The following is a 16,399-nucleotide window of genomic DNA, read 5'->3' as shown; positions in this document are numbered from 1 at the left end:
TGTTCATCTGTCTCACTGATGTCTGACTCTGAAGGCAGCCGATAACTGCCTCCGACACAGAGCCCTCATCAGAGCCTTTTCCAGAGTCCAGGACTCGCCCATGTTTCTCCCCAACCTTCTTAATGTCTGAATCTGCTGTCAGATTCACTGGCTGCTGCCCCTTGTGGGCCACAACAAGAACTCCTAAAGGTTTGATTCCCTTATTCCTCTGAACTCAAGTTTCATTCTCAACCCAAAAACAGGATAAGATCCTTAGCAATGAAGGTTCCTTGGAATTTAAACTAGGCTAAGGCAGGAGATTTTGAACAAGTCTTTGAATTAAAACCAATCCCTCTGTTATGGGTTGTGCCATGACGACTTTCTGATATGGATCCATCTTCCTATTTCTCATTTCTGTGTTTCCCCGTTTTTCTTTATGAAGAAATTTACCCCAATACACTTTTTTTGTTTAGTTCTCAATACAGCGATGGGATTTTAAAGACGGTTGTATAAACACAATGTTTTATTTTATTTGTTTATCAAATTTATTACTGTATGATAGCTCGGAGCAGCTTACAATATTAAACTAGACATGTTTTAAAAGCGTAGTAAAGGAGGGTTATAACCAGCACAAACTGCTAGGTAAATTGAATGACAGACACTGTTCTAATTAGCTATGTACCCTCTAGTTCTTTTTTAAACAGATGCATTTGATTTTCTACTAGAGGATAACCCAGCATTGCCAGGGTATGTATTTATCCCAATCCTGTATTAGAGGGAGCCCCCTTGTGGAGTACTGCGAAGCTGTTACTATGGCAACTCCACTGTGCTGTACAATAGAAGCCATTCTAAGGCACAACAGGCTGCATCTTAACAGAACTTGAATCCAAAATGCCCACTATCACCGTCAAAAGTACTGTGACTTGACACTATAGATATAATTCAGTCCCTTTTCATTTCAGCGGCCCAGGCGTTCCAGAGTTATGCTGGAACACACACACATGGACACGCATGGAAACCCGAGGGATATTAGAGGTGTCTTACCCACGCAGTATTTGTTTCCAGAGAGTATGTCATCTGTGTGCCAAGTTTGGTTGAAATTACTCGAGGCGTTCCAGAGTTATGCTGGAACATACACACACACAGAGCTATATATATATATATATATATATATAGATAGATAGATAGATAGATAGATAGATAGATAGATAGATATAGATATAGATATAGATATAGATATAGATATAGATATAGATATAGATATAGATATAGATATAGATATAGATATAGATATAGATATAGATATAGATATAGATATAGATATAGATATAGATATAGATATAGATATAGATATATGGTTGTATCATTCTTTATGGTTAGGCTTATAGATAATTTATAGCTTATAAATTACCGGAGCAATCAAGGACATCCTTGGTGGGTAAAAATCTTAAAACTTTACCTGGAGTTTGTTGTATATATCCTTATGTGAAATTAATTTATCGTCTTTTTCTTTCAGGTAATTGCTTTCCAAAGTCCTGTGTTTTCCAAAGATCTTCTAACTCCTAAAAAAAAATCACGACTTATATTAAAACATATCTCTTTTATAATTATCAGCTGCACTTGACACTCAGGATCCAACTTACCGGGTCCAGCATAGCATGGTTGACTCAGGAATTCTGGGAGTCAAAACCCACGGGTGATAAAGGGGCCATCGTCCCCCCCACCCCTGCCTAGATCGACAACCAAAAGACACGAATGGAAGATTCTAGAAACTTGTAGTGTTACCTTTTTTATTCTAGCTTTTTCTTCATCCGCTGTCCGAAGTTTACTTTCCAGAGCAGAAAGGGTTTGTTGGAAATGCTTTTCAGAATCACCCGGTCTTGGTTTTGTATCCGTTTCGTCGTAATGGGCAGATGTTCTTTCTAGGTTTTCAGACAATGGAGGGTCAATGGATAAGGGAACCTGTTTTATGGAAGACGCAAAATAGTCAGATAGACAGGTGTTAGATGTAATCATGTGGTGTTCAAACGGTTCCACCACAAAACCGCGGATGACAAAATCGCAGTCAACGAAAGTGCGCATTTGACGTCATCACAGCGCGACGAAAACATCGCGCTGTGATCGAAAAATGTAAAAATAAAGCCAAAACCTTACCCTAACCCCCCCAAACCTAACCCTAAACCTAACCCTAAACCTAACCCTTAACCTAAGCCTAAATCTAACCCTAAACCTAACCTTTAACCTAACGCTAAACCTAACGCTAACCTTTAACGTAACGCTAAACGTAACCCTAACGCTCTAAACCTAATCCTAACCCTTAACCTAACCCTAACCCTAACCCTAAACCTAACCCTTACCTTTATGTGAATCGGCTTGCTTTAATTTTATTTTTATTTCAATTTTAATTTTTTTTCGTCGCGCTGTGATGACGTCAAATGCGCGCTTTCGTCGATCGCGCTTTTGTGGACCGCGGTTTTGACGGGTCACGGTTCAAACGCAAAAGGAGTCCTGGAATTATTATAATCATTTGTTTAGCAGCCGTCTGAAGTTAGAATGGCATTGAAAAAAAAGTGACATGACCCATTCTCACACTTACGACCATCATATCATACCCACAGTCATCGGATCAAAATTTGGGCAAATTGGCAACCGGCATTGGTTTGCAGCCGCTGTAACCATCCTGAGGTCATTGGAATTTGGGACCTTCCCAGCTGGCTTTCAGCAAGCTAAGTCACTAGGGGAAGCCGGATTTGCTTCATGACCACGTAACTCACTTAACAACCTCAGTGAACTGCTTCACAAGCATGATAAATGAAAGGCAAATTGGGAATGACTCACAACGTCAACCTTTGCTTAGCAAAGGAAATTCTGGTCCCCAATGATAAGTCGTAAAGTCAAGGACTAAGTGTGCTCCTAAATCCGTGAGGGTGAATCTATGGCACATGTGACACGGATGGCACACAGAGCCCACTGCGGGCACACAACCATCACCCCAGCTCAGCCCCACTGCGCATGCATGCGCGCCTCCTGCCAGCCAGCTGATTTTCGAGTCTCTTCCACACATGTGCAGGGGGCGAGACACACAGGGATGCATGGGGAAGCGCAGAATGGGGTGGCATACCCCTCCTACAGCCTGTGTCTGGTCCCAGGAGGCTGCGGGGGGGGGGTCTACTAGGCCCAAGATGGGACGCAGGGGGAGTGCGGCCCCCTCCATGGCACGTTTTTGGTCCCACACATGCAAGCACAGGGGAAGGGACACTCTTTCGCACGCAACAACAAAAAGGTTAACCATCACTGACATAGAATATAGAATAGAGTTGGAAGGAGCCTTGGAGGTCTTCTAGTCTAACCCCATGCTTAAGAACGAGACCTATGCCATTCTGGACAAATGGCTCTCCAATACTGCATTCAGTTTTGGTGGCCACGATGTAGAAAAGATGTGAAGACGCTAGAAAGAGTGCAGAGAAGAGCAACCAAAATGATTAGGGGACTGGAGGCTAAAACATATGAGGACCGTTTGGAGGAACTGGGTATGTCTAGTTTAATGAAAAGAAGGACTAGGGGAGACATGATAGCAGTCTTCCAATATCTCAGGGGTTGCCACAAAGAAGAGGGAGTTAAGCTATTCTCCAAAGCACCTGAGGGTAGAACAAGAAGCAATGGGTGGAAACTAATCAAGGAGAGAAGCAACTTAGAACTGAGGAGAAAGTTCCTGACAGTTAGAACAATTAATCAGTGGAACAGAAGTTGCCTCCAGAAGTTGTGAATGCCCCAACACTGGAAGTCTTTAAGAAGATGTTGGATAGCCATCGGTCTGAAACGGTATAGGGTTTCCTGCCTAGGCAAGGAGTTGGACTAGAAGACCTCCAAGGTCCCTTCCAACTCAGCTATTGTATTGTATTGTAGTATTGTATTGTATTATTGTATTGTATTATTGTATTGTATTGTATTGTATTGTATTGTATTGTTGTGTTGTATTGTACTGTACTGTACTGTACTGTACTGTATTGTATTGTATTATATTGTTTAATATCTCCTTCAAAATCTTTAGTGATGAAGCACCCACAACATCCGGAAGCAAGTCCTTCCAGTGATTAATTGTTTGCACTGTCAGGAAATTCTCCTTAGTTCCAGATTGGATCTTCCTCTGACGAGCTTCCAACAATTCCTACTTGTCCTGCCCTCAGGTGTTTTGCAGAATAAGTCGAGCCATTCTTCTCTGTGACAGTCCCTCAAGTGCTGGAAGACAGCTATTACATCACCACTAGTCCTTCTCTACTTACAATTTTTTTTTACAACTAGTTGATAACCAGTGTTGTCCGGGTATTTATTTATAGGGGGAAAATGTCCAGACCAAACATAATTTTTAATGTTGGATTTTTCCCTTTACCAGAGGGAGCCCCCTTGTGGAGTACTGTGAAGCCGTTACCATGGCACTGCGCTGTACAGCAGAAGCCATTTATGGCAGCATAGTAGAAGCCATTTTAAGGCAAAACAGGCTGCATCTCAACAGAACACACACCCCGAAGGGTGTGAGGGGTGTATTACACCCACAGCATTTTTCTCGAGAGAGAGAGTAAGTCATCTGTGTACCAAGTTTGGTTGAAATTGTTTGAGGCATTCCAGAGTTATGCTGGAACACACACACACACACACACACACACACACACAGCCATTTATATATATACCTATTTCCCTGGCTCAGCTGATAAGGAGGAGAACCTTGTGGCTTAGTGGTTAACACATCTGCCTAAGATGCAATACAGCACAGGTTCTAATCCAGTAAGGGTATGGCTAGCTGATGAGAGCTAAATAGCTTGAAATAAATCTATACTAGTCTCCCTTTATTTATTATCAGCACAAATACAACACAAATGTAACAAAGGCAACAGTAAAAATATTGGGTTTCTGTCTGGATGGTCTCTTGTGACGAGCCGATAGACAGAGAATGGAAGCATTTAGCTTCCTCCCATATTTGGGCATACCAGAGGTTGTGACACTAAATACATATATATGTATGTATGTATGTATGTATGTATGTATGTGGAGAGAGAGAGAGAGAGAGAGATTGGTGGGTATGTTTAAAAAGTATTTTTCATGCATAAAAAAACAATCATAAAATTATTTTACCTGCTCTTTAAGATCAGCTTCACTTAAAGTATTGGGTGATAGTTGAGGATCTGGCGGTATATTAGCCGGAGCCTCTTTTGAGAGCAGCTCGGCAGAAACTGTTGGTGGTACAAGAATTTCAGGCACTATTGGTAAAAATAAGGAAGAGAAAGGAATGCAAGTGAAAGGAAAGGAAATTCAGTAAGACATCTGTTTTTAAAAGCTTGTATCTTTCTGCAAAGCTAAAAATAGCAACCTGATGTAGTGGCCAAAGGAATTCAACAAATTACCATGAATTACAATATAAATAAAACACAAATTTGCTTACTGAAACTATTGCGAGAAAATTTAGGATAATGTAAGTTTGTTCTGCATGTCTTTACTTATCAAAAATAGTTTATCATTTACACATGAAACAGAGGTTGTATGCTGCCGGATTGCACCGGTTTGGGCAAACCGTTTGGGCGGCAGTGCGAGGCTCCGCCCACCCACCCTGATGTCATCAAGGACCTTTTCTGCATGCGTGCGCGCTCCCGCTACCGAACCAGTAGTGAAGAAAATAGAATACCATCTCTAGTGTATAAATGTAAAGAAACGTAAAGAGGTGGCGCAGTGGTTAGGGTGCAGTACTGCAGGCCACTTCAGCTGACTGTTATCTGCAGTTCAGCGGTTCTAATCTCACCGGCTCAAGGTTGACTCAGCCCTCCATCCTTCCGAGGTGGGTGAAATGAGGACCCAGACTGTGGGGGCGATATGCTGACTCTGTAAACCTCTTAGAGAGGGCTGAAAGCCCTATGAAGCGGTATATAAGTCTAACTGCTATTGCTAAATACGTACTTCTTTTTTTAATAAAATAGTACCAATTCTCATAAGTTCCCTGATGTAACAGAGCATAAGAGCAAGCGAACATCGTGAGTGAACGTTTTGATTTTTTTTTTTTTTTTTTTGTAAAAGAGAGTTTGCCATAAACATTCCCAAATACAATGCATATTTTTACGCATACATTTTTGGCAAGAACATGCGAGGAATAGAAAAATGCTTCATAAAAAATAATTGTCCGATTTTTAAGGGTAAACCGATCCTAGTTGATACATTTAAATTTATTTTATTTTTTTTTTAAAAAAAATCTGCTTTTTAAAAAAAAATCAAAGAAAGGCTATGGAAGCAAAATAACCGTATAGCAAGAATTCTATACATTCTGCAGTTATGCTGATTTGGAAAATGGCTTAGGCAGCAGGCCAAACAGATATTGCTTAATTGGCGTCTGTCTACCCTGCACAACCCGGAGTAAATTTGCACTAGTTTTTTTTTTTTTCCACATTCTATAAAGGATAAAATTGCACTACGCTGCCTAGGGTAAATCCATAGCTCAAATCCCCATTCCGTCTCAGAATCAAACATCTAATTCTTGACTTCTTCTCCACAACACAACTTCTCGCTAAGTAGTTCACAACATCTCACAAAATTGTTAGAAAGATTATCGGGTAAGGCATCTTGAGAAACCAAGACAAATACTGTGTAATTTTATACTTATGGGGAAAATATACTGTAATAACCCTTATTATAAAACGGTACTGGCTGGAAACTTTATTTTATCAAAGTATTTATAAGCATTTATAAGTAATTTCACTTTACTTCTGAAATGTTCACGACGGTTGAACGTATCTTTCATGGGATTATTCCAATCAGTTACACTGAAGAAACTCAAAGCTTGTGGAGTCTTTTAGAAACTAAAGAAAGGCCGAAACATCTTTTTTTCAAGCTGGGAAATTCTGGAAGTTGAAGTTCTCTCACCTTAAAGTTGCCAAGTTGGAAAAAACACTGCCCTGAGATGTTTCTGCTATACCAGGGATCAGCAACCCACAGCTCGGGAGCCGCATGTGGCTTCTTTCATCCCTCTGATGCGGCTCCCTGTCGCCGATTGGCACCACAATTTTGAGACAAACTTCCAGTTTGGGGTGGGGGTAGTGGGGGAAGAATGGCACACCAGGAGGAGACTCTATGGCAAGGGGCGGGTTTTTCTGGCCGTCTCCACAATTGATAGGGCTTTCAGTTAGGACAGGTAGAGGAAAAAGGGCACCACGCTAGGAGGAGACTCTAGTGGGGGAACCGGACTTCTGGTCAGCTCCAGAATTGAACGGGGGGCTTCCGGTTAGAACCCTTGGGACTCCCAGTGTTTTCTTTTCTGTGGAAATGGGTCCAAATGGGTCCATATATATGTGTTTTTTTATTTGTGCTGATAAATAAATAAAGGGAGACTAGTATAGATCTATTTCAAGCTATTTAGCTCTCATCAGCTAGCCATACCCTTACTGGGATTTGAATAATTGGGGCTTACCAGGGGTTGTAAAAATCTTATATATATATATATATACCTATATACCTATATACCTATATACCTATATACCTATATACCTATATACCTATATACCTATATACCTATATACCTATATACCTATATACCTATATACCTATATACCTATATACCTATATACCTATATACCTATATACCTATATACATACATACATACATACATACATACATATAACATAACATAACATAACATAACATAACATAACATAACATAACATAACATAACATAACATAACAAGATATATGTAATAATAAGAGGGAGGTCCATAAGTAGTATTAGACATGTTTAAACAATATGAAATGAAAATGAAATATAATAACTATGAGTAATAATATTATGTTTATGAGTACTAAATTGTATGATACCCAGGTATCACACTGTACATGCACCAGAGGTGGGTTCCTACCAGTTCGGTAGAACCGGTTTGTCAAATCTACCGAACCGGTTAGAAGAGGTTCCACCAGTGGACTCGGAAAGCAGGCCACACCTACAGAAGAGGTTCCAAAAAATTTTGAAACCCACCACTAACACACACAAACACAAACACACACACACAGAGACATACACATACTCACACAAAGAGAGAAAGAGAAAGAAAGGAAGAAAGAATAAAGAAAAAAAGAAAAAAAGAAAGAAAAAGTGAGAGATGAAAGAAAAAAAGGAAAAAGGGACAGAGAGACAAAAGGAAGGAAAGAGAGAGAGAGGGAGAGAGAGAGAGAACACATGGCTGGCAAGCCACTCCCACCAGGTCACATGGCCGGCAAGCCACTCCCACAAAGGAGGCCACACCCACAGAGTAGGTTCAAAAAAAATTTGAACCCACCACTGACATGCACTGATATGTATAAGCAATATAAAATAACAAACTTGACAAAACGAAAAAGAGAAACTCCTAAGCCCCACACACAATTACCAGTATCTCTCTATTTACCTGTGGAAAATGCTGCCCAAGGAATAGCAGGAGATGTTGTCTGGGGTTCACCGTTTCCGTCTTTAAAAAAAATGTCTGCAGCCTGGAAGTGCAAGGAAGATTGTTAAACTAGGGCCCAGATTTTTCTCCACTGTTCCATTATTCATTGGAAGAATTTCCAAGACGTGCCATTCCACTCCATTTCCAGTTTGGTGTCCATGGCTCCAGTATGCTCAGCCACATTTCTATAGGGAGCGCCACAATACAAATGGGCATGAGAATTTATTTAATTGTACTTGGATTGAAGTAAATCAAATCTAGGTTTCCCCCCCCTCCCCTCAGACTATTCATGCTTTGCAATGTAGGCCTTATGGGGCCTTCGGCTCCCCAAATGCTGGTTATGGCACTATTTTTATACGATTTTAGTAGAAAAGCATTTTCGTGCTATTTTAACTTTTGCCAAGACTGCAGTTTACTTGGTCTTGTAATCCGCATATTTATCTTTTAAGGAGCGTGTTCATCAATAATATACTAGGCCCGTGATGGCAAACCCATGGAACGAGAAGCCATTTCTGAGGGCACACAAGGGGTTGGCCTGTCAGCTCTAGTGTGCAAACGCGGGCTGGCCAGCTGATTTTTGGCCTTGATTTTTGGCTGTGCATGCGCAAAACGGAAGTTCGGGAATGGACTTCCGGTTTGCGCGTTGGGATTCCAGGAAGCCTCCTGAAGCCTCCGGAGGGAGAAAAATGGCCCAACGGGCAACCTGGAAGTCCATTCCCGAACTTCTGGTTTGCGTTTCGGGCTGTTTTTCACCCTCCCCAGACTTCTAGAAAGCCTTTGGAGCCTGGGGAGGGCGAAAAAATGGACCTACTGGGCCTACTGGAAGTCAGAACATGGGCTGTTTCCACCCTCCGAGGGCTTCCGGGGGGGGTGAGGGAGATTGTTTTTGCCCTCCCCAGGCTCCAAGAAATCTATGTGCATATGCGCGAGGCATGCTCATGGGGCCCAGTGCAGGAGAGCATTAATTATGAGGGTGGGCAGGCGAGCATGTGCAATAGTGTGTACTTTTGGCACCAGAGACGAAAAAGGTTCACCATCACTGTACTAGGGGAAACAATCACATCAAAATCTTCCTGGCGCCTTCAATAAATGAAGTATATAAAAAGTATAGTATAGAATCAAATACTGTGACATCTTCCATCTGTTTTGCTAGACAGTTACAGATTAGAGTTGGAAGGTACCTTGGAGGTCTTCTAGCCCAACCCTCTCCTCAAGCAGAAGATCCTGACCTACACCATTCCAGACAAGAGGCTGTCCGGTATCTTTTTGAAAGCCTCCAGTGATGGAGCATCCACAACTTCTGAATGCAAGCGGTTCCATGTTGTGGCCCTCCAGCAGCCAGTGAATCTGACAGCAGATTTGGACAGTGAGGAAGTTGGGGAGGAACATAGGCCAGTCCTAGAGTCTGGGGAAGGCTCTGATGAGGGCTCTGTGTCAGAGGCAGAGATGGGGCCAGGGCCGACCAACAGTTATCAGCTGCCTTCGGAGTCAGAAATCAGTGAGGCAGATGAACAGCTGCAGCCTGTTCCCAGTGTGTGCATGCGCAGAGTTGCCAGACGAAGGGGTACAAGGTTTGACTCGGGAGTAAGGCCGCAGGTGGACGGTGAATGGCCCCACCCATAGGGAATAAAAGAGGAGCAAAAGGGGAGTGGAGTTTGCAGGAGACAATTACTTCATTTCTGCATTCTTGCCAAGTATTGTAGCATCTGAAAAATATCGGCCTGGCCACTCTCCAAGCCTGATAAAGGTCGGTAATTGTGAACTATCTTGAAAGACTGTGGGTTGGGATGTTGCTGGAGAGGAATTTACTGTAAATTAAATAAAAGGGGTTTATCGGGACGAGGACTTGACATCGTGCTGCTGGGGAAGCCTAGACAGAACCACCCACAACTTCTGGAGGCAAGTTGTTCCACTGGTTAATTGTTCTCACTGTTAGGAAATTTCTCCTTAATCCTAGGTTGCTTCTCTCCTTGATTGCTACTGCATGAGCATTCGAAAGTGCCCTGTTACTTTATCCTGATTGGCTGTTTATTTATGCCAAAAAATATTTTTCTTATATAAAAATGTGAGTTTGGCATAACTTTATATGAAACATTGGCCCAACAGTCAGGAAATTCACTCTCTTGGCATGGCTCCCCTCCCACCGGTATAAACCAGCTTCCTGTATGCCTAACTTTTGGCACTCTGTTAGGGGGGGGGGAAAAGTGTGTGGGGGAGATGAAATGCCACCCACACAAAAAAAATGTGGCACCGGTGACTTTATAGCATGCAATCAACCGGACCCAATTTCCTTCTGCAGCCAGGATTTCTGATGCTGGAGGACTTTAAGAAGACCTCTTTCAACGAAAGGACCATCCTATCAGGAGTCAGAACTCTGGGCCTCTGACAAAATAGGTCACTTTCAAAACACAAGAATAAGCCAATTTGGTAAATAGGGGAAACCAACATAAGCTAGTCTGCGAAAGCAATCAAAAGATTGAAGCTAAAGATTCCTCAGATTTATAGCCCAGTTCTGAACATTTGGAGAAATGTTACCTATTGATATTTAAGAGTAGTATTTGAATGGCCCGGGCATTTCGAGTAGTAAATTGTGCTTTCTTGACCTTCTTAATAACTGATAAAACCATAATAAGGCTACATAAATTAGAATCTGACACATTACAGGTGAGTAAATTATTTACATTTAACTATTAATTGCTATTGAGGGCTAGAGCCTTGATGACGAACTGGTGGCACGCAGAGTCCTCCCTACGGGCATGCCCCAGCTCAGCTATATCATGCGTGTGTGCGCACCTCCCACAGACCAGCTGATTTTCAGGGTCTCTATCATGCATGCGCGGGAGGTGGTGGGTTGCATGTGAGAGATGCGTGCACATGTGCTGGGCAAGGAGGGGTGTGCTCAAGGGGAGCGGCGGGAGCCCCCACGGTGTGTTTTTGGTCCCAAGAGGATGGCGGGAGCCCTACTAGGCCCAAAATGAGGCGCGGGGGAGCGCAAGGGGATTGCGTACACGTGTGCAGGGAGTCAGGGGAGTGCGGGGAAGTCATGTGCACATGCCCAGAGGTGCGGGGTGCGCAGGGGGATATTGTACACGCATTGTATTATGAGTGCAGGCTCGTGCACACTGTTGTATGCACGCTTTAAGCACGCGAGGATAAAAAGGCTAGCCATCACTGTGCTAGTGTGTCCTACATAGCTTTCATTATTGAAAATATCATGGAGAGGAGAAGGAATGGGAAGTAGAGAAAAGAAGGACGACAGAAGGAAGAAAGGAGGTAGGGAGGGGGAGGAGAGAGGGCGAAGGAGAGAGGAAGGGGAAGTAGAGAAAGAAGGACAACAGAGGGAAGAAGGAGGTAGGGAGGGGGAGGAGGAGAGAGGGAGAAGAGAGAGAGGAAGTGGAAGTAGAGAAGAGAAGGACGACAGAGGAAAGAAAGGAGGTAGGGAGGGGGAGGAGAGAGGGAGAAGGAGAGAGGAAGGGGAAGTAAGAGAAAAGAAGGACAACAGAGGGAAGAAAGGAGTAGGGAGGGGGAGGAGAGAGGGAGAAGGAGAGAGGAAGGGGAAGTAGAGAAAAGAAGGACGACAGAGGGAAGAAAGGAGGTAGGGGGAGGGGGAGGAGGAGGAGGAAGGGGAAGTAGAGAAAGAAGGACGACAGGAGGGAAGAAAGGAGGTAGGGAGGGGGATGAGAGAGGGAGAAGGAGAGAGGAAGGGGAAAGTAGAGGAAAGAAGGACGACAGAGGGAAGAAAGGAGGTAGGGAGGGGGATGAGAGAGGGAGAAGGAGAGAGGAAGGGGAAGTAGAGAAAAGAAGGACGACAGAGGGAAGAAAGGAGGTAGGGAGAGGGAGGAGAGAGGGAGAAGGAGAGAGGAAGGAAGGAAGTAGAGAAAGAGGACGACAGAGGGAAGAAAGGAGGTAGGGAGGGGGAGGAGAGAGGGAGAAGGAGAGAGGAAGGGGAAGTAGAGAAAAGGACGACAGAGGGAAGAAAGGCGGGTAGGGAGGGGGGAGGAGGAGAGGGAGAAGGAGAGAAGAAGGGAGAAGAGAAGGATGACAGAGGGAAGAAAGGAGGTAGGGAGGGGAAGGAGAAAGGGAGAAGAAAGGGATGGATAAGGTACAAATTCAGTGTACGGAGAGCAGAAGAGCCAATAGTCGTTTTTGGGAGTTGATGGTAAGATGAATTGATGTAAACATTTAACAATATATATGATGTTGGTTAAGTAATAGTATACGTGGTTATTTGTTAGAAAATGAAAAAATAAAAACTTTATAAAAAAAAAAGAAAGAAAATATAATGGGCGAACATTTCAATATTCCTATTTCCATACCTCAAATCCTCCAAAGTATCATCATCCATTTTTCAGGAATACCTAGAAACAACACACACAGTAAGAATTAACGTCGCCTTCCTACTCATAATTTATTTCTTTATATATCATAAATTTAAACAGAACTAGTTTGACTGATTTATTACAACTGCCTTCAAAATCTAGATTTATAGTTAACAACGCAGTTACTAATGAAGTACAGAACTGGGAAAACAGAAAGCTCAGTTACATCCTATGAGTATTGCCGGTCTCACTATTTTTTAATCGGATCTCTAATATAAGATATATTGCTGGGTTTTTTAAAAAAAAAATTAAAACACTAGGATGGTTCAGTCTGTTGAATGAAAAATATAGAATACCTCTTTTCTCTTCAAGTATTAAGTAGGCCTTGAGTATGACCACAATTGAGCCGAAAATTTATTGTGCTAAATGAGACACTTGCCAAGTGAGTTTGCCCCGTTTTACAATCCACTGCAGTTGTTGGACTTTAGTAACCCGGTTCGTTAAGCGATCTGGCTTCACCTATTGACTTTGCTTTGTCCGAAGATCGCAAAAGGGGATCACGACGTGACCTCGGGATGCTGCAACCACCATAAGATGAACCAGGTTCCAGGCATCTGGGAGCTGTGGTGGCGCAGTGGTTAGAGTGCAGTACTGCAGGCTACTTCTGCCGACTGCCGGCTGCCTGCAATTTGGCAGATCGAATCTCATCAGCTCAAGGGTTGACTCAGCCTTCCATCCTTCCGAGGTGGGTCAACTGAGGACCCAGATGTTGGGGGCAAATAGGCTGACTCTGTAAACGGCTTAAGAGAGGGCTGTGAAGTACTGTGAAGTGGTATATAAGTCTAAGTGCTATTGCTTGTGCTATCTGAATTTTAATCATGTCATCATGAGGATGCTACAAAATGGTCCTAAGTCACTTTTCACAGTGCCATTGTAACTTTGAACGGTCAACCGTTGTAAGGCGAGGACTACCTGTACTCAGCTGCTACATGAAAGTTTGTAAGTTAAGGATTATCTGTTTCTTTGGTTGCTAACTAAATGTAAATACCTATTTAATTCAGCCTGGCTCCTGGTAACTATATCTGTGCTTCCTCGGCTGTAGAAATTGAATGAGTGACTACTATCTCTTGGGTCAAACTATACTACAGGTTATTGCTGTGAGAAAATACGTACAGTGCCTTCTACTCTTGGATGAAGGGCAGGATACAAATCTAGTAAAGATATAAATTAAAACTACCTAATTTGGAAGTGCATCCACCTGTTAAGAAAAATGGATAATGGTGCACAACATTTTAGGTAGATTAATAGGATGAAAAGGACAATCTCATTACTATTCTTTCCTATAACAGCCTGTGTTTATTCATGACTTCTATAAGATATATTTAAATAAGCAATTTCCTGCCAGCTGACAGTTTATACAAAAACAGAAATATTCCTTCAAAATTCCAGATGTGCACACCATTCTTAAGAGTTTGCTTAGCCCTTATTGAGCGAATGAAAATATACGCTTATTCCTTTTTCAAAACTTAAACTTTCTTGATTTGTTAATTAATACAAAACGAAATAAATATGAAATACAAATTAAGATAGATAGATGATAGATAGATAGATAGATAGATAGATAGATAGATATAGATAGATAGATATAGATAGAGATAGAGATAGAGTAGAGATAGAGATAGAGATAGAGAGATAGAGATATAGATGATAGAGTATAGAGATATATAGATATAGATTTACTAAAAAATTCCAAAAATCTGTAGTTTCAAAAAAAAATTGTTGATTTACTGAAAGTTGGTGAGTTCAGGAAGGGACCTCATCTCTTAGCCCCCACCCAAATTAACAAGCAATGGAACATCCATCACAGCTCTAGACACGCAACGGAAGGATAAGAAGTAATGAGTGGAAACTTGTCAAAGAGAGATTCAACCTATAAGTAAGGAGAAGATTTTCTAACAGTGAGTGCAATTATTAAATGGAATAGCTGGCCCCTGGGGCTGTCGGTGCTCCATCACTGGAGGCTTTCAAAAATAGACTGGACAATCATTTGACTGGGATGGTGTAAGTCTCTTGCCTTGAGTAATGGGTTGGGGAAGACCTCCAAGATCCCTTCCAGCCCTATGATTCTATGATACTATCTCCAAATATTTTCAGGACAGCCACACTATAGCAATACATATTTTCTGTTGCTCCAAGGTAGAATCAATGAAATCGGGTTTTGAAAAGTGATTATTTTGGGAATAAAATGATACTTTATGAGTTGCAGTGGTTAGAGGGCAGTACTACAGGGCTACTTCTGCTGTCTGCCAGCTGACTGCAATTTGGCAGTTTGAATCGCACCAGGCTCAAGGTTGACTCAGCCTTCCATCCTTCTGAGGTGAGCAAAATGAGGACCCAAATGTAGGAAGAGTCTGGATTTATTGGGCAACCAAGGACCAACTTCATGGAGATAAACATGAAAAGGATCAGCAAAATTTAGACTTCAACTCCATCAAACTAATTTTTCAATGGAAGGCGGCCAGGTTAAGGGTCCAACCTTTCTTTCCACTACTGTCAGGCGCAAGAAAACAGGAACAGGAGGGAGTTTCGAGGCAATAAAAGTAAATTTCATGCTAACTATACACAAGAATCTGATGTACTAGCAGTCAAGTGAAATTGGTGCTAGATGACAGTCAATGGAATTCACAGATGGGACTGGATTTAGGTCTCTTGTGGGAACGTAAGTATTCTAAACTGATGATGTGTTTAACCCCTCCACCTGCTCAACTCCTACAACTAAGATCAAATGGAGAACTACTTGCTTGTCTTATTCTGTCTTCCTTACCAAAGTGTCTGCTGAGCTTCATATTATTAGTTGAGCTAGAACTTATTATTTGTAGTTTATATGTCAGGCCTGAAGTTATATCCCTTTTAGGATCTTTGGCCTGCCACACTCTCTCTATTTCATTACACAGTTTCATTAGTGTAGTAGTTGGGAGGGGGAATAGAAAGGAGTAGAATTGTGGAATGTGTTGTTGTCATTCCTTTCTAGAAGCCCAAGGTCATCTTTTGTCTCCGCACTTTTACACCTGACTGGAAGCAGCTGGGTGGAGATGCCAGCGTGGAAGAAGAAGATTGGACCATGTGATGGATTTGTGGGTTGTGGGGACAAGATCATGAACTTTCAACTGGGAATCTGATGTACCTTCCAGAATTGGGATTCCACAGATCTGCTAAGATGTCTGATTTATTAAATTGGAACTTTAAGGATCATTTTGCCTTGGACTCTGATTTAATTCTACATGATACTTGGAACGCTGACATTATACAGTTTATATAATCAATTTCTTAAATACTCTGAAAGGGAGACCAGTTTGACTACAAACTGTTCCATCTCTGTAGTTGATATGGTGTTTACATTTATACGTTTTTTTTTACTGCACCTTGATAAACTTTAATTTAAAAAAAAAATCAATGTATGCCATCTTAACCTGAATTTTGTCACAGAAAAACGGGAAATCTGAAAATAAGTATTCTTATTTTCCTCAACTAAAAGATGAAGCAATAAAAAAAGATTTAAAAGAAAAACATGATAATGTTTGTCAGACAAATACTGTTTCCTACTTCTCCTCTCTATCTCTATGGATTTCACTCTTAAGATGTTGCTC

At 41.9% G+C, this 16,399-nt stretch overlaps 1 protein-coding gene across 1 annotated transcript in view; it reads right to left on the bottom strand.

The window, feature by feature from the left end:
* CCDC91 (coiled-coil domain containing 91) overlaps positions 1 to 12,778 on the bottom strand; it is a 116,676-nt gene extending 103,898 nt beyond the window's left edge. The window contains 6 exon segments of the mRNA XM_032221545.1: positions 1,439 to 1,531; positions 1,753 to 1,941; positions 5,110 to 5,234; positions 8,395 to 8,476; positions 12,750 to 12,766; positions 12,769 to 12,778. Of these exon segments, the coding sequence (XP_032077436.1) occupies positions 1,439 to 1,531; positions 1,753 to 1,941; positions 5,110 to 5,234; positions 8,395 to 8,476; positions 12,750 to 12,766; positions 12,769 to 12,778 (516 nt within the window).
* Positions 12,779 to 16,399: the final 3,621 nt, after the last annotated feature.

The sequence above is a fragment of the Thamnophis elegans genome, chromosome 7 (genome assembly GCF_009769535.1).
Source record: "Thamnophis elegans isolate rThaEle1 chromosome 7, rThaEle1.pri, whole genome shotgun sequence".
NCBI lineage: Eukaryota > Metazoa > Chordata > Lepidosauria > Squamata > Colubridae > Thamnophis > Thamnophis elegans.
Note: the sequence above shows the minus strand (reverse complement) of the source record. Positions and strands in the feature narration are given on the sequence as shown.